This window comes from Podarcis raffonei, chromosome 16, assembly GCF_027172205.1.
Source record: "Podarcis raffonei isolate rPodRaf1 chromosome 16, rPodRaf1.pri, whole genome shotgun sequence".
In the NCBI taxonomy this organism is placed as follows: Eukaryota; Metazoa; Chordata; class Lepidosauria; order Squamata; family Lacertidae; genus Podarcis; species Podarcis raffonei.
The window spans coordinates 41,076,629-41,094,853 of NC_070617.1; the positions used below are offsets into that span (position 1 = coordinate 41,076,629).

Here is an 18,225-nt window from a genome sequence, read left to right on the forward strand (position 1 = left end):
ATTTGCCTGATAATAAATGTTGGAAATGTAATGAGACTGAAGGTACATTCTTTCACCTTTGGTGGACATGCCCAAGGATTAAGGCATTCTGGGAGATGATTTATAATGAAATAAAAAAGGTATTTAAATATACCTTCCTGAAGAAACCAGAGGCCTTTCTCCTGGGCATGGTCGGCCAATTGGTGTCAAAGAAGGATAGAACTTTCTTTATGTATGCTACAACAGCAGCAAGAATACTCATCGCAAAGTATTGGAAGACACAAGATTTACCCACCCGGGAAGAATGGCAGATGAAGTTGATGGACTACATGGAACTGGCAGAAATGACTGGCAGAATCCGAGACCAGGGAGAAGAGTCGGTGGAAGAAGATTGGAAAAAATTTAAAGACTATTTACAGAAACATTGTAAAATTAATGAATGTTAGAAGGATGTTGGAATGAAGCTATATGGCTTTAGTAGGAATGTTATAAAGAATTAAGTAAGAATAGATTGTTTAATGGGCCAAAGGGGAAAAAATAAGGTTAGATTGGGTTAAGATAAATTATAGGACAAAAAATGAGAAAGATGGAAAGGATTTGCTGAAATAGCTAACTGAACTGGAATACAAAAAAGGGAGGTGTGAGGAGGTCGTTGAAACAAGTAAACGAAAGACAAGATATGGAAATATTAGATGTGTTTTTAATTGTTTCTGTTCTTGCTTTTGTTTTGTTAAGATAAGTAGTGTTTTTGTTTTATTGTATTGTATTGTTTTGTTTTGTTTAACTCTTTTTCTTCTTTTTGTAATCTTTAAACTCTTAATAAATATTACTTTAAAAAAAAAAACATCTTGGAGGTCCCAGGCCACAGAGAGGTTAGGCTGGCCTCAACCAGAGCCAGGGCTTTTTCAGCAGTGGCTCCGATCTGGTGGAATGCTCTTTCACAAGAGACTAGGGCCCTGCGGGACTTGACATCTTTCCGCAGGGCCTGCAAGACAGAGCTGTTCCACCAGGCCTTTGGCCAGGGCACAGCCTGACCCCCTCCTTTGGCAATCCTCACAGAACTCTAGCCCAATGGTTGCCATTAATCTGATTTGAATTAATTTTATAATGAAATGATTTTAGAATGTATTTATTTTACTGTTGTTAGCTGCTCTGAGCCCGTCTTTGGCTGGGGAGGGCGGGATATAATATATTATTATTATTATTATTATTATTATTATTATTATTATTATTATTATTATGAGATTCCTTCATGCCAAGGAATAATGCATGCCTTATCATTCTGTTAGCCAGGGGAAGCCTCCTTCTCTCAATTACTGCCCCCCTCCAGCAACACACCATAGGCAGCACAGCCCCTTTCCTCCCCAGCTGCTGCTTTGGCCCCCGAGAAACATCTTCCCTTCCCTATCGCCTGGGAAAGCTGCTCTGTGCGCAGCCTGGCTCTGTGGGGGTTCTTGCAGAGCTGCTCCTGCACCCTGGATGGCTCCTGTGGAGGCCATGCCACTCTGCGTCCCAAATTCACATGTTGCTTCATTTCAAAAGGAAGAGTTATTACAAAACTGGAAACTTCTCTCCACACAATCAGAGGAACAGAGTTGCATTGCAGAAGCCTCGGGACAAGGATTACAGAAAAACAAAAACAGAAACCCTTCCACCTCTGATTAGGGGTCTCATTTGCCAAAGCCGCTCCACAGCAGACCAGCTGAGATGGAAGGCGTTGCTTGGAGAACGTCTCCCAGCTGGTCGGCTCCTTTTGGGAAGCCTGCTCCAAGCAAATGTTTCTGGTGACGGAGAGGCAAAGGGCCTGCGGGTTGTTCCCCCTGGCCTGGCATTGCAGGAATAAAAAGCTTGACTAGGAAAGCCAGACCCACTTTCTCCTGCATGCTCTCCAGCGTGGGCATTCTCTCCTCTGCCCTCTCTGCCAGCCGTGCCTATTTGCCTGGCACCCAGCCCCCTCACCACGGACACTGCGGTGCTGGCGGTTGCGGCCATGGCTTGCGAGGGAGCGCTAACTTGCGAGAGGTTAACCACTGCCAATAAACAGGCAGGCGGGCTCATTAGTCCCTTGCAGACAAGCAGGCCAATGCCATAGTCTCAGGGCGGGTTGCAGGCTTTGGCACCAGTCATATTGCAGGGCCCACGTGGAGAGCATTTTTGGGAGGAGAGTTTGAAGTCAGTTCCCGGCCCCCACCCCAAACAGAGCAGCTTGTCCAGAAGACCCCTGGAACTCCTAATATTCCTCCATGCCTGACACTATGGCAAGAGGGGAGCAAGAGACCCACAGCCATTGCTTCCCCAATGCTGGGTCTTTCCATTTATTTAGCTTGCAAAGGAGGAACCAGGAGGGAGGGGAGGGGTTTCATTTTCGACTTTACAGGTAGCTCGTGTTTAGTTTGGAATTGCACCTCAGCTCTGCTCTGGAATCCAAGAACACCGGCGATTCCCTCGGCCACTCTGGACACTTTGACTGAAAGCTCCCAAGTTGACCATGTGGAACCAGATGTTATGGTTCATTTCAGGGGTGGGGAACCTCTGGCCCAATGGCTAAATTTGGCCCACTAGGCCTCCCCACCAGATGTCAAAGAGAAAAACAACTATTGGACTTTTAGAAGACATCTGAAGGCAGCCCTGTTTAGGGAAGCTTTTAATGTTTAATAGACTATTGTATTTTAATATTCTGTTGGAAGCCGCCCAGAGTGGCTGGGGAAACCCAGCCAGATGGGCGGGGTATAAATAATTTTATTATTATTATTATTATTATTATTATTATTATACTACACATGAAGTCATACATGGCATCGTGGGCTGGAGGTGGGACTTTAAAGGAGCGGACTCCTGGCTGCTCCTCTGCTGGAGCAAGGCATGCTTCCCACTGTCTATCAACCGGCACCCCTTGCTCAAAGGGGGGGGCACTTCTCCCTCCCAGAGCTGCTCTTTGAAGCTGCCCCTATTTCCACCCATTTTTTCCATTTCCACCTCCAACATCAGGGAAGAAAAGGAGACACATGGGAAGGCTTTGAAAGCCCTTTGTCTTCTATGAGTACAAAGGAGAAGCAGGGTGGATAACAAAGCCTCTTATTTCCCCCCCCCCCCAATGCTGGATGTGGAAAGGAGAAATACATGGGGGGGCAGGGGAAACAAAGGGGGGGGGAAGCGCCCAGTATCTACACCCCTGTCCAGAGGCTTGCAAACCCTCTTAAAGAACCTAAGAGCCTGGCAGCTGGATCAGGCCCCAAGGAAGCTCATCTGGTCCAGCATCCTCTTCTCACCCTGGCCAACAAGATGCTCCAATAAAAGGCCCGCCCACACACACACACACACACACACCCTGCAATGCCCAGCGAGTATCAGAGACCTGCAGCCTCCTGACAGTGGAGGTAGAACACAGCCATTGTGACTAGAAGTCATTGACCACCTTGCTATCATTTGCTTATTCATAACGCTTACAAATTCTCCTTGATCATGCTTTCCACTTATTTATTGCCCAGAAGTGTTGCTAGCCCAAGAACTCACATGCTTCCTCACTCCCCACCCGATTCCTTTTTAAACATTGGCCATATCGCTCACTTTCCAAGAAGCCCAACTTGAGTGAAAGTTGCAAATCTTGTTAGCCAAAATGAGCCAAAATCCCACCCCACCCCAGTGGGGGGGGGTCACTGCTAATGCAGAGAAGCATCTCTCCACAGACAAGGTCAGGTATTTCTGACTCACAAAATCTGGGAAGAATTTCTTCAGCTAAGGATCCTCAAAGCCGTCTCCTCGATGGAGAGGTTTTGGCCAGCCTCCCAGTCCTTTAGCCAAAATCTCCAGGGAAAGGAAGGGCTGATATGGAGCAACCTGGTGTTGACAACTCCAGAGAGGCAGCCTCTGCTCCTTTTCCCCACAACACGAAGGCCTGGTGGCAGGGGTGGGTGTCTCTTTGAAGCAGCCGGCATCAGGCACTTTTTGTGGTGGCCATGGAAACTGGCTCAGTGGGTTCCCAGCCTGGGAACCAAGCAGCAGCAGCAGCAGCAGCAGCAGCAGCAGCAGCAGCAGCAGCAGAAACAGCAGCCTGTGCGCCACCATGGCTCAAAGCAACCTCCTCCCCCCCACCTCCGAAGGAAGGGGGCAGGATTAGCCTAGCAGAAACAAATTGGCCTTCAGGAAGGAAAATCTTGTCCAGATGAGGCCAGGGCTTCTCGACTCTTCTCCCCTCTCTGCCCCCAGACTGACCATTCTATTCAGAAGATCATCGGATCAGTCAAGAACAGCCCTCAAGATGCCTTGATCAGTCAAGGGGGCAACACCCTCTGCAAGGGCTTCCGCAGCATCCCCTCCAAACACCCCCACCTGCCACAGCACCAGCAGAGCCAAGTCCTCAGAGAGAAGGGCAGGGTACAGGCACCAGAAAGAAAGGGGAGGATGCTTGTCTTGATGCGCCCACTTGGAAATGAAGAGTTGGGCGTTAATACCCAGTTCAACAGAGGAGTCAGAGCATGGGGGGCGGAGAGGATGGGATCTTCTCTTCCCTATAGAAAAGCAGCAATAGCACCACTGCCTTTCTTGCACAATGCTTCAGGCTCAAGGTAGCACCCGAGCACAAACACAAAATCACAGAATCATAGAACTGTACAGCTGGAAGGGATCCCAAGGGTCATCTAGTCTGACCCCCCTGAAGTGCAGGAATCTCAACTAAAGCATCCTTGACAAATGGCCCGGTGACAGCCCTTGAGATCTCTGAAGATGGCTAGCATATCTCCTCCTCCCAGTCTCCTCTTTTCCAGTCTCAACATAACCATACTTCTTCAACCGTTCCTCATAAGGCTTCATCTTGGTTGCCCTCCTCTGCACCCATCCCAGAAATAAAAGCAAGGAGATGGATAGTGCCACTTCACAGTTGTCCTAACAGCTTCTTCTGACCTCACTAAGCCCTCTCTCACAAGCAGCCCCCGTCAACCACCTGCCTTTATCACAGGAATGCCCTCTTGGCCTCCTCATGCTGCTGAACTACAACTCCCGACAGCCCCCATGGCCCATGGTCAGGGCTGATGGGAGCACCAGCAGCACCTGGAGGGCCCCCACAGGTTCCTCAGTCCTGCCCTAGGGGAATCCTATTCCTCACCCCGGAAAGGAGCAGGGCCCTTAGCAGCTGGAAGCCAGGGTGCTCCCTGCATGCTCTCTTGGTGTCCTTACCCCCAACTAGGCCTGGTCAGCCTCACGAGGAACGGTACTTTGCCCAAAAGGAACATCAGTCTGATGCAGCAAAGGTCTCCACCCAGTACTCTTCACTGCTGTGGGGGGTAAGTCCTCCACTTTAGAAGTCAGACAGTAAGGCAGCTTCTTCCATCAGTGGACACCAGTCTGCCAAAATGAACTGTGTGTGTATGTATGAACAGTGCGGGGGGGGGTGAGGAATCACTGAACTAATGCAGGTATTCCCTGGGGGCCCTTGCTCCCTGGAGAGCTGCCACATTCTCCAGGGGAACAACAACCTGCTTGGAAGAACATCTGCCCCCACCTGGGTTAAGTGAAGATACCCAACAAGACCACAACTCAAGCCCTTCTGGCTCAGCTGCCCATTGCACAGTGCTCAGAAAAACCAGTATCAACTTCTCACACTTTTCCAGGTGGGTAGGAACCTCATAAGCATTCTTTTTTTAAAAAAAGAAAAAGGTATGCCTCAGCCCTGCCAATGGCCCCCTGGCAAGAGTCAAGACTGCCACTCCCTGCCCCGCCCCATCCCAGGGCTGTTCTGTGCCTGGTGCTGCTCCCAAAGGCTGTCCTGGCCTCAGCCTCACTGACCACCACAGCTCTTGGTCTGCCAGCAGCCATTTGCAGCCACAGCTGAGGCTGGGGGGGCAGCGATGGCTCCCTTGCAGTGATGCCTGCAGTTGTCTTCCCAAAAGGGGCCACCTTGGAATGCATCCAGCTTGACCTTTGCCACAAAACACAGAGTTGGAAATATGCCAGCTTCTAAGTTTGGCAAGAGCAACACCAGGAGATGGAAACGGAAAGCTGAACAGCCTCTCTGGCAAGGAAGAGTCATTCATGGACTAGGGTCATTCTCCAGTGGAGGGAGACTCTCGGGTGCCTCTGCCTGACCAAGGCAGAAGGAGCTCTACGCTGTCAATGGGGAGGGGAGCGGAGGGCCCAGGAGGGACATTATTAAGAGCAGCAGTGGGCTGGGGCACTTAGTGCCTTGCAACAGACCTGGCTTTAGACAGACACCCAGCATCTGGTGGGAGTGAGGGTTCACTCTGAGTCTGAAGGAAAGGATGTTCTTGGGAAGGAAGGGAAACAGATTACAATGTGGCAGCCCTAAACCATCCAGCATAAAAGCCCTGAATCTGCACCTTCTGGGTGAACATTCATTGCCCATTTGGACTGTGCAGTGCACACCAAATCTCCTATGTTTACTTGGCTTTGCAGCAACTGGTGCAGGATCAAGTCTCCGTGATGGAGATCCAGCAGCACACCAAGAGCCTGGAAGCACGTTTTGGAGAAGGGGCATCAAGGAGTAAACTTCTGGCAGCAACAACACTCACCCCTGCCAGGATCGTGTGTGTGCTCTACCAAGCTCACATCTACCTGGGAGTCAACCAGCACAATGAAGAGGCCCGCCAAACAAGTCTCCTGGCAGCATGGTGTGGCATGGGGCAAGGGCATGGCCCTCTGCACCATCAGGGAGGGTCTTCTTACCTTGCCCAAGACTGTCAGGCAGGGCTTGGGTTCCACCTCCGGCTGCTCCAGCTTCACCACTCCAACCCAGCCATATTCGTACAAATCCTCTTCATCATTGCTATTGCAGAGTCCCAAGGGATGCATCTAGAAGAGGAGGAAGGGAAAGGACACCATGAAGCAGATGAACAGGTTCATCTCATTTGCTTTCCATTGTGAGGCCACCAACATCCGTTCCCCTGGCGCCCCACCTATCAACACATCCTCAGGTTCCCATAGAATGGTCCTAAAGATATTGCTGAGCACAACTCCAGGCAGGCCTCTCAACCTGCTCCTACCAATGCTGTGACCAAGAGAAAATCCAGAAGTCGTGTCTCCTGCTGGGACATATTTGCAAAGTCCCAATGCCCTTGAGACTGAAGGGAGATGAACAGCATTAATACTGAAAAATGCATAAGTCTTTGTGGGTGTCTGTACATGGGACTGTTCTAGGACAAAGCAGTTGAAGCAAAATGCTACAAAATGAAATGATGCCAAAGAAGATATCCCTTCAGAGGGAACATCCCCATTCCTCCCAGCAGGCAAATGGCCAAGGCAAAAGGGGAGATGTCTCAAAGTGGTTTGCTAACAGCCACAGAAAGAGCAACATCTCACTCATTTCTCTGAACCTGCTGAATCAAAGCTTGTGGCCATGAACTCTAGGCATTGGTTAGGTGCAGTGCAAGCAGAGTTTTCATTTAATTGGGTGCACTCTCATTCTTGTTTCATTCTTGGGATGGTCCCTAACCATCTCTCCTTTCCTACGGCTGCCTCTTTTTAAAGCAAAACCATATTGCTGTTTCTTCCCTTTAAGAAGAGACATCAAGTGCTTGCCTGACTTTGCTTGCCTCTTCCTCATGCTCTGAAGCAGCCTTGTTTGCGTTATCCAAAGGCAAGGCGTACAACTGCATTAAATGGTGCAGCAGACGGAGCCATCATTTTCCCCATCAGCATTCCCAAAGGATCTTCCTATACCCCTCACTGCCTGCTTGGAGTTCCTGGGTGGTGAAGGGGCACAGAAATGGCACATTCTTGTGTTTGCGGTCAGGTTCATTTCCTGCAAGAATCTGTTGCCTCCCCAAACACAGCTTTTACGTCATCTGCATTTCTTCACAGACATTACACGGAAAGTAGCCTTCAACATGCTCTCCTGGCAACCTTATTTCCTCATGTGGGCAGAATTTTATGTTTTATCAGAGGACACTTGAGCACCTTAGAATAATTTTCAAGGATCCATTTGGATTAAGTCCAGGGGAGTGACCTGCTGGTCTGTTCCACTGCCAGCTATTCTAGGGCATTCAATACATCTAGAAATTTTACCTGCTTGTTGTGACCGGAACACGCATGTACTGGGCCTGTTGTTGTTCAATGTTTTATAAATGACTTGGACAAAGGAACTGAGGAGATACTTATCAACTCATCATTGAGGAAGCCAATGCCCCTGAAGTCAGAATCGGGATTCAATGTGACCTTAACAGATTGGAGAACTGGGCCCAAACTGACAAAATGAATTTCAATAGGGTCATATGTAAGGTGCTGCACTTAGGTAGGAAGAACCAGATGCACAAATATAAGGTGGGGGACACCTGGCTTACTAGCAGTATATCTGAAAAGGATCTAGGAGTCTTGGTGAACCACAAGTGGAACATAAGTCAACAGTGTGGAGCAGCAAAAAATGTTAATGCTATTCTAAGCTGCATTAGCAGAAGTATAGTGTCCCAATCAAGGGAATTTATAATCCCACTCTATTCTGCCTTGGTCAGACCACACCTGAAATCCTGTGTCCAGTTCTGAGCAGACTTGACCAGCTGGAACATGTGCAGAGCAAGGTAAACAAAATGATAAAGGGTCTGGAAACCAAGCCTTGTGAGGAACGGTTGAGGGAGTTGGGTATGTTTAGCATGGAAAAGAGGAGACTAAGGTGAGATGTGACAGCCATTTTCAGATATCTATAAACAGAACAAGCTACATAGTTTCCTCCTGCTCCAGAGTCTAGGACCTATGGTTTCAAGTTACAAGAAAGGAGATTCTAACTAAACATCAGGAAGAACTTTCTCACAGTAAGGGTTGCTTGACAGTGGAACAGACTCCCTCAGAAGGTGGTAGACTATCACTCTGAAACTTATCTATAGATGATACCTAACATCACGTAAGCTGGTGCTGGTACACCCAGGAACCTCATCCAAATGCTGGAGATGCTGCACCTACATAGGCACATACCTCCACTTCTGGTGGGAATGCCCCAAGGTTCAATCCTTTTGGATATCACTGCCGCAGGAAATCTCCAAAATAACAAAACAGGTAATAGAAGCGACTCCAGAACTAGCCCTATTAAACATATTCCAGGTCAACAACACACATGCACATGACAAGGAACTCATGTCACTTACTCTCAGCAGCTAGAAATATTGTAACTAGACACGGGAAGAACCTATTAGGAGTGAACATGGACCACTGGTACCAAAATATACATGAAACAGCCCAATTAGAAAAGTTAGCCGACAAACTTACAACTAGCACAGGAACAAGCAAAGGAGTTCCCCTTCATCTCATGCACAGCACAACAAGACAAAGAACTATCCCCCACAACAGCACACAAATCAATGTGGTTAACCTGACCCCACAACTTACCGCCCCTCCCCCTGATAAGCCACACTGCAATCAACTGGACGCAACTAACCAAGCTCTGGATCCCCCTCTCTCTCTCACAATGCAAATAAAAACAAATAACTATATATGGTAAATAAAGGGCATACCCACGAGATGGTGACACAAAAACCCTGCACAAACACTATGCAACTGAATGAAAAAAATCATTATTCCTCCCCAACCCTCTCCCTCCTCCCTTTTCTCCCCCCCCCCATCTAGGACAATAGTGTCTCATGCTGAATATAAACAAACTGTGAAAAAGAATATGAACCAAAAGTCTGCCATGTACTATCTAGTTGATTGCAGGGGGTTGGACTAGATGACCCTGAGGGCCTGTTCCAACTTCACAATTCTATGATTCTATGGGACCTGCCTAGGAGGGGATAACTGGAGTCATCCACTACCATGTAGCACTTCTGTCTTTGGGTGCCTCCTTGTTTTTAGGCTCCAAAACCCATCCTCTCCTGAGCATTTGGGTCAGGGGCATGATAGCACATTGCCAGTACTAAATTACTCTTGGGAATTAGTGGGGGTGTCTGACCCTTTGGGAATTTCTAGCTTGTTGGACTCAACGCCTTTGCTGACGTAGAGAGTGAGGCATTCGCGTAGGAACACTTACAGTACAGTGTCTCTCGTCAACTGTATTTGGAACAGACATCTTTAACCTCCTGTGCTTCAGCCTCCTCCAGCCCTCCACCACACACATGGATGTTCCTGCTTCAGCTTCCCCCAAGCCATCAATTTATAGGCTGCTCTGTTGCCATCTCAGCAGCTAAACTAGGAGAGAGTTCCTCTTCCTTCTTCAGTCCATCTCCAAGAAGCAGAGCAAAGCCAAATTGGGGGTGAAGGATCAGCCAGCCATTTAAGCCACCAAGCTTTTGCCTTTAAATAAAATCATTGAAATAAATGAGTGGGGGTGGGCAGAGATCTTCCCAGATGTCTGAAACAGCCTGGCTCAAAGGGGGCTGCTGCTGCCTTTATCCAAGGTCACAGTATCTGCACACACTCCCAAGGGTTTAAAATAACTTCTAAAAGGACCGCACAACTTAAGTGAGGCTACTGTTACAGAGCAGGCCCAACGTGACTGGGAGGAAGAGTGCAGAACAGTCCCCCCACCCCAAGAAAAAGCGGCTTAGTGATTCAGAGGGGAGAAACTTCCTCTCTTTTGTCCTTCTAGCAAATAAAGCTCCCAATCTTAAAAAGGCAGAATAACCAACTTCACCATTTAAATCCCAAACCAAGTCCTCTCTAAATCACAGGCTCCCTTTCCTCTTAGGGGAAGTGACCCCACTTGCACAGGGAAGCCAGGACACAAAAGGAAACTTTCTGGAAGGCATCCAACAAGGTTTTACTCAGAGTGGCCTCATTCATAGACCTACTCTGAGTAGAAGTGCGTTGGCTGCCACCTTCATACGGAGACTCCACCCTGGGGCTCAGGCTTCCTATGAAGGGAGGGCTAGCAAGGCGGAGGTAGGGTCATGGCACTCCGGGAGGCAAGGCTGGGGGCAGTGGAGGCAGGTTCTTCCTGTGCTCTGCTTCTGGGACTCTGATCCTCAAGCTCCCTATTTGTAAACTCTGTGACTTCAGAGTCTCCATGCAAGACACAATCTGAGATATCGGGGAGGGGACAGAAAGCAGACACTGGAAGAGTGAGGAAGATCATGAAACTGCTTCTGGAAGGGAGAGAAACAGCCTCTGTTCTGCTCCTTCCATCTCAAATGTGAGAAAAAGACTGTTGTTCTTCAGCAGCAACAGAAAGGCCAGAACTCATAAATCTGTTGGTCACTGTGAGAACAGGACACTGGACTACGTGGGCCTTTGGCCTGATCCAAAAGGGCTTTCAGAACTTGGCATACCTAAGATACAAGACTATCCTTCTAGCACAGTCAACAGTTCTATCAATTGCTTTATCCTTCATGGATCTGTTGCATACTTTTGAAAAATCACTGCTGGCTCAGGTTGAAAGTGTCACACCCCAGAATGCCACAGGGAAGCCCAAAGCAATGTGGTCCCTGAACTAGCATGACTAGCAGCCATGGAGAGCCTTATTCTCCTCCATGAATTGCTTCAATCCTCTTCTAGAGCTACCCGAGGGGTGGGGGAGCAAATCCCATAGTTTAAGCATGTGCTGTGATAAGTAGCATGTGCTTTCGTCTGCCCCGAACGTCCCAACATTTGGTTTCACCGGATGGCCTCAATGGGTTTTACCCACATGACAGAGACAGAACAACTTCTCTCTTTTCACTTTTCTCCACACCATCCATAATTCCATAAGCCTCTCATCATTCTCCCACTTCCTCAATTCCTTCCCCTCACCCCCAATTCATTAGTCTCAAACTGTGTAGTCTTTCCTTACAGGCGAGTCGCTCCAACCTCCCCGTCACCTTGGTTGTCCTTTACTGCACCTTTTCCAGCTTTACAAGTTGTGGCAGTTGTAAGAGCATACAGGTGTGGCCACACTATCAATTTGTATAAAGGCACTATGATGTTGGCATTTTAATTTCTGATCCTTTCTTAACGATTCCTAACATGGAAGTCACCCTTTTCATGGCTGCCGCACACTAGGACCAATTCTTTCACAGAGTTTTCTGCCACAGCCCCACTATCGCTTCCCTGATTAGTTCACCGTGAGTTTAGTTCCCACCTGTGTGAAGTTAGAATTTTTTGCCCCAACATGCATCAGTCTCACTTCAATAGACCAAAATACATTTTCCACTGTAATGATCATTCAACAAGTTTGGACTCTTTTGGAGCTCATTCCCAATCACTTTGAGCATCTGCCAGCCTGAATAATTTGTTGTCATCTGAAAACCTGGCTGCCTCACTGCCTCGAGAACATTTCTGAACAAACTAAAGAAAAGCCTCTCTCCCAATGTAATATCCTTGGGAATCCTCATTTCTTATACGCTTCAACCATGAGACCGCCCAGTTAGTCCTACTCTCTTCTTCCTCAGTCTATGTATGTTCAGAGGCAAGATGTTGAGTTAAGCAGACACACTGTGACCTGACCCAGCTGGGCTCATCTTATGTCTGGTCCAGACACAGAACTCTTACACCAGTCTTTTCTTCTTGTTGATTTGGACCAATCCTCTTTGTGCTGTGGGCTTAGGGGGCTTTATGCCTAAAGGCTACAAATTCTTCATAAGAATTTTACTGCACAATACTGATTAATTGCCCTGATGAGATTACAAACAAGTGAGATAATCCTGGCAATATGCACTCAAGGCCAGGATATGCTTCTGCGAATGACCCCAATTTGTTTTAGAAGCATAGTCTTGGCTCAGCAACACTCCACTGTGGGCATGAAGACCTCATAGGATGAGGAAAAGTCAGGCTGACTTTTGAATATACTACTGATGTAAACTGCCCAAGTTATGAAGCCTCCTCCTTTCTCTAATTTACGAAGCAAAGTTGGGAGTCTGCCCTGCAGTCCCATCCACAGGCTCCCATTTGCCCAGGAAAAGGCTCAGGCCGTGACTCTCCTCCTTCCTGTCTCTCTGCCAGTGTGACATGTAACTCAGGAAAAAACACCCCTTAATTCTAGCCATCAAATGCGAGTGAGAAGATTTCATAGTTCCATTAACCTTTATACAATTTCTGGTCATGACTGAACAGTAACCTTGGTAGAGTACCATATTCATCTTATCTTAGTATGGGATCTATAAATGCTAAAACCTCAAATTCCCAAGTTTTCCATGCCTGAGGCAGTGGGGATTACTCACAGATAGGTCCAGGCCATACTCTCACCCAGCTTGAACAGAACCCAGAATAAGTCAGCCTGGAAGTCTGCCAGGGAGTGATCTTCCAAAGGCCAAAGAAACACCATGGGATTATGGGTTCTTCCACTCCCTCCCAACTTATAATGCATCCATTAGACAGGATAACCATAAGCATTTGGTCTCCTGCAACTGTGCTTCTTCTAAGAGAGTAGAATAAGTCCCCCCCACCCCACCCACAACACATCAAAAGACCTGGCCACAGCACTGTTGTGTCTTCTTCCAATGCTGGCCAAAGGCTTATGGCACATGGCCCCCAAGGAGAGAAAAGAAAAGACAGTGAGGTGCAAAATGTTATGTCCAGACTATTCTGGCAGAAGAGATTTGCCAGTAACTCCAAGAGCCAAAAGTTCTTGGCACTATCTGAAAGGAAAATAGCCTGAAATACACAGATGCTGTAGTTAAAGCTTCAGGAGGGAGGCAAGGCTTCTCCCTCCCCCTCCTCCCAATCACACACACCTGCAGCATGGGAACCACGTACCTGGGGTGCAATCCCATGCCACTTGGCAGCGTGGAAGTGAGAGTGTGAATGCCAATGGGCATCGTCACCACACTTGGGTCTATCCAAAAAATCAACATCCTCCCTCTGTTTGGAGTGGCTTCCACACCACTGAGTGCAGGTCCGGCTTGGCCCCTTCTGGTGGTCGACAAGGACAACTTAAGATGCAGAAAACGTGGGGACACAAGTGTGGTAGGCTCACAACTGGCCTGTGACAGCAATCTCCAATTTACACACATGGCAGAAAGCATTGCCACCCCCTCCACACACACCAGTCTTCTCCAGAAGGATTAATGGGCCTTACAAAAACTGCTCCAAGGTGAAAGACCCCCAACCACCACATAGACAAGGTGACAGCTTGAAAAGACACCCCACTCCTTTGCGAGCACAGAGCGGCTTCTCTCTCACCCTGGAAACTTTCTAGGCGCCAAAGCAATTGGCCCTGTGCTAAGCCACCAAAATATTGCTCACACTGCAAGACTGCTTTAAGGAAAACTGGAAAAGTCTGAACACCCTAAAGCATTTAAGGACAGTGGCCCTCCTGGCCTGCATGCTTCTGCTACTTGAGGCTGCAGAGGTGGTGATGGAAGGGGCATGATCCCAGTACCACTGGGCTCCCCCAGCTTCACTCACAAATCCTCCCAGGGTGCCTTTGCCTGGTCCTCCTTGTGTCAGACACAGCCAGCAAATCCACCTGCAGAGCCCCACGTCTTCACCTCTCCTCTGCAACCTATTGCTCACTAGAAACTTACTTACTAGAAACTGGGATAGAAAAGCTAGGAGCCCAGTGTATCCTGGGACCTGGGTTGTGGGCGCCAAAACGGAATGTTGACTAGTCACCACTGGGGGGGGCGAGGTATCAGCAACACTTTATTATTTTGAGAAGCATGAACTAATACACAACTCACATACGTGACACGTTGTTAATATCACATTTTTAGCAGAAATTGTTAATGCATGTTTAATTTGGTGTTTACAATAAAAAGATTGGTACCGTACTTCAGTTTTCAAAACACTCTACTCTTTATTGTTAAACTCCTTAACATATTGTCTATCCTTAAGATATACTTTTGAGACTTCAAAGCACATACATTTCAGTAATCCTTGAATGTCAGCCAGGTGCAAAAAATGGCACCCAGACTTTTTGAGATTCTCACAAATGGAGAATCTTTAGGCGCAAAATGAGCCTGGAGCCCTGCTAATTTCGAACCCTGCATCTTATGTGAGGATCAATCCTTCTCATTGCTCATAGGGGCTCCACACCAAAACCCCTTTTCTGTAGCAGCGCTCCAATCTGTCAAAGAGTCTGGCTAGCATCAATATTTTCTCAGTGCCAGGCAAAGAATTTCCAATTCTCCCAGTCATCTGACTGTCAATATCTAGTCTGCTCTGGTGGATTTCTAGTTGATTTATCTGCTTTTGGGGGTAGTTGGGGTTTTGCCTTGCTGTTCTTAGAATCAGGATATGATGGTGTTCACTGTTCTAATCTTTTGTGTGCTTCATATTGAACGGATTATTTGTTAGTAGTAAGCAACTGACAAACAAATAAAGGATAAAATAATAATTAGTCAGCAGCATGGGGTCATGTTATATAGCACTAGCTATAGCACTGCAGAGATCTAAGTTCAAGCCCTCATTCAGCTATGAAGTTCACTGGATGACTTCAAGCTAGTCACTTTTTCTCAGTCCAGCCTACCTCACAGGGCTGTAATGAGGATAAAATAGGGACAGGAAGAATACTGTAAGGAAAAGCAGGCCTTAAAATGTAACAAATAAAATGGGGGGACGGGCTGCCTCAGGCCAGGCCATTGACCCATCTGTCCCAGGACTGCCTCCACTGACCGGCACAAGCAGCTCTCCAGGATCAGGTACCGGGGATGGGAAGAAAAGTCTCCCTCCCAGCCCTGGAGAGGCCTGGGGTTAAAGCGGGATCCTTCTGCACACAAAGCCTGGGCACTGCCATTCAGCTGACATAAAGATAAAGACAGTGCATTAAGAAAAACTAAAGTCATCCATTCAAATGCTTCGAGGATTCTGGTTTTGGTGGGCTTTAACATAAACACTTGTTGGGAGTGACTCTGGAGTTCAGAGGTTCCATAACCACAGATGGGCCTGTTGTCAAATTACCATATTTTTCACTCCATAAGACGCGCCTGACCATAAGATGCACCTAGTTTTCAGAGGAGAAAAACAAGAAGAAAAATATTCTGAATCAAATGTTGTACTAAACTACTTAATAAACTACTGGTATATCAGAATAATATTTCAACCATGTAAAGTGAACAGCAGTTAACAAGTGGCATTAAGAACCATCATCACTGTCATTAACAAATGAAGAGAGACTTTAAGGTTTGAGTACTCTTCTAGTCTTCTGTGAACCCCAAGAACTTATCAGTGCTAGAGTCAGAATTTATGAAGCTCAGTTGTTCACAATCACTGACATCACTTTCTTCACTATCTTCATATAAGATACCATCTTCGTTTCCATCCAAAGCATTGCTAATGCCACATTTTTTGAATGACTGTACAACGATTTCCTCCTTCACTGAGTGCCATGATGTTTTCACCCATTCACAAACTTGAGTGATAGTGGGCCTCTTCATTCGTCCAGTAGGTGTCAGATCATGATTACCAGCAGCCATCCACTTGTTCCACTCTTCTCACATAAAGACCTTAAATGGCTTGTAGTGGAAACATCGAGAGGTTGCAACTGGCTGGTAAGACCTCCAGGAATTGTAGCTAGATGAGTCTTCATTTCTTTAAAGCACTTTTTTGTGGTTTCGCTAAAATGTGCTCTAAACTGGTCAAGTACTAATAAGGCAGGTTTTTTCAAAAGCCCTCCAGGATGTTTGGACCACACTTTTTCAGCCCATACTCTCATTCCATTTTCGTCCATTCATCCTTTCTCATGAACATGTACAGCAATTCCTCTTGGAATCACTTCTTTTGGAAATGTTTTCCTTTTGAAAATTAACATGGGTGGCAATTCGGGGCCGTCTGCACAGCAAGACAACACAACCGTGTAATGGGTTTTCTCATATCCGAAGGTTTTCACAGCGATAGTTTTGGCACCTTTCAGATCAACAGTCCTATTAGATGGCACATCAAAGGTTAGCGGGACCTCATCCATATTCCCAATCTGGCCAATTTCAAACCCATTTCTCTTCCTAGCATCAATTACAAATTTATGAAAAGACAAAATCTTATATTCATATTCTTCTGGCATTTTTTGTGCAATTCTAGTTTTGGTGTACATAGCAAGGCCATATCGCCTCATAAATCTGTAGCACCACGATGGTAATCCAGTAAAATCGTGAATGCCTTTCTCTACGGCAATGCGTTTGGCTTCATATATTATCATTTTTGTAGAGACTGCGAAGCCATTATTCCGGTGATTTGTGATCCATTCTTTCATGGCCACGTCCAACTGTGGCCACTTTGCAGCATTTCCACGAAAAGTCTGCTTACTGCTTTATCTGCTTTTTGCAGCTGATCCTCCTGTTTCCTCCACTCTCTTTCCATTTTTTCAGTTGGAAGTGGCCCAAAATGTCTCTCCGCTGCTCTGTTTCCATGCTCCTTAGTATATTTTACTACCTCTAGTTTAAAAGGAATCTTATATGCTAATCTTTTCTGCTTTATCATCCTTGTACGTAGAATGTAGAATGCCTCCGCCCATGCGAGCGTCGTCCTAAGGGGGTGGTGCAAGCGCGCGAGCCAATCGCAATGGGGCAGTTGAGTGCGGGGGCAGAAGGATTACACGGCCCCCACTGGGCTTGCTTTACACCTGTGTAAGCGGCTTCTTTCCCACTTTGCTGCTTTAAAGCGAGCTGCGGAGGAGGAATGGACGGGAGTCATGGCTCCCGTCCATCCCTCCTCCATGCAGCATTCACTTCATCACACAGACATTTCCCCTTACTTTTTAGGAGGAAAAAAGTGTGGAGCAAAAAATACGGTATATCTTGGCCTGCCACACACTTTCTGTAGTAGAATGGGGGAGGGGAGGATCTATGGGTGGGCAAGGCAGTGGTGACTCCATTACTCCTGCACAGAACATTATCTGACGCAGGTGGATCTTGTGGCAGGGGTAGAGCATCAACTGTGATGGCTTGGCCCAGAGACCAATGGATCCAGATGGCTTGCCAAGGTCCTTCAGGCTGTGGCTTTAGCTGGCAAGCCAGCTAGGGCCCTGGTCTCTTCCTGAAATAGGGAGATGACCGAGGCTACCAATATGATCACTCTGGAACATCCTTGAGCAGCATCCTGCTGTTCTGAGGAGCTGGAGGGAACCAAACAGTCGGGCCCAAAACTCATACTCATACTTTGGCTCCTGGGATAGCTCAGTTGGTAGAGCATAAGTCTCTTGATCTCAGGGCTGGGGGTTTAAGCCCCACATTGGGTAAAAGATTCCTGCATTGCAGGGGGTTGGACTAGATGATCCCTTTCAACTCTACAATTCTATGGTTTCTATGATTTCTCCTCTCCCTTACTCTCTCTCTTAAGAAAGTCAGACTCTGAGCAAGACTCAACAGTCATAGCAGCCACTGTGGAGTTCATGCTCAAGCTACGGCTTCCTTGCCAATGGTTCTGGGAGGCATCCCAAAGAGTGCACTGGACCAGAGCCATGCC

At 47.3% G+C, this 18,225-nt stretch overlaps 1 protein-coding gene across 2 annotated transcripts in view; it reads right to left on the minus strand.

The window, feature by feature from the left end:
- ZNRF3 (zinc and ring finger 3) overlaps positions 1-18,225 on the minus strand; it is a 67,963-nt gene that overhangs the window by 18,494 nt on the left and 31,244 nt on the right. For both annotated transcript variants that reach the window (XM_053369990.1, XM_053369991.1), the window contains exon 2: positions 6,658-6,783. In XM_053369990.1, coding sequence (XP_053225965.1) covers positions 6,658-6,783 — 126 coding nt within the window. The remainder of the gene's footprint in view (positions 1-6,657; positions 6,784-18,225) is intronic.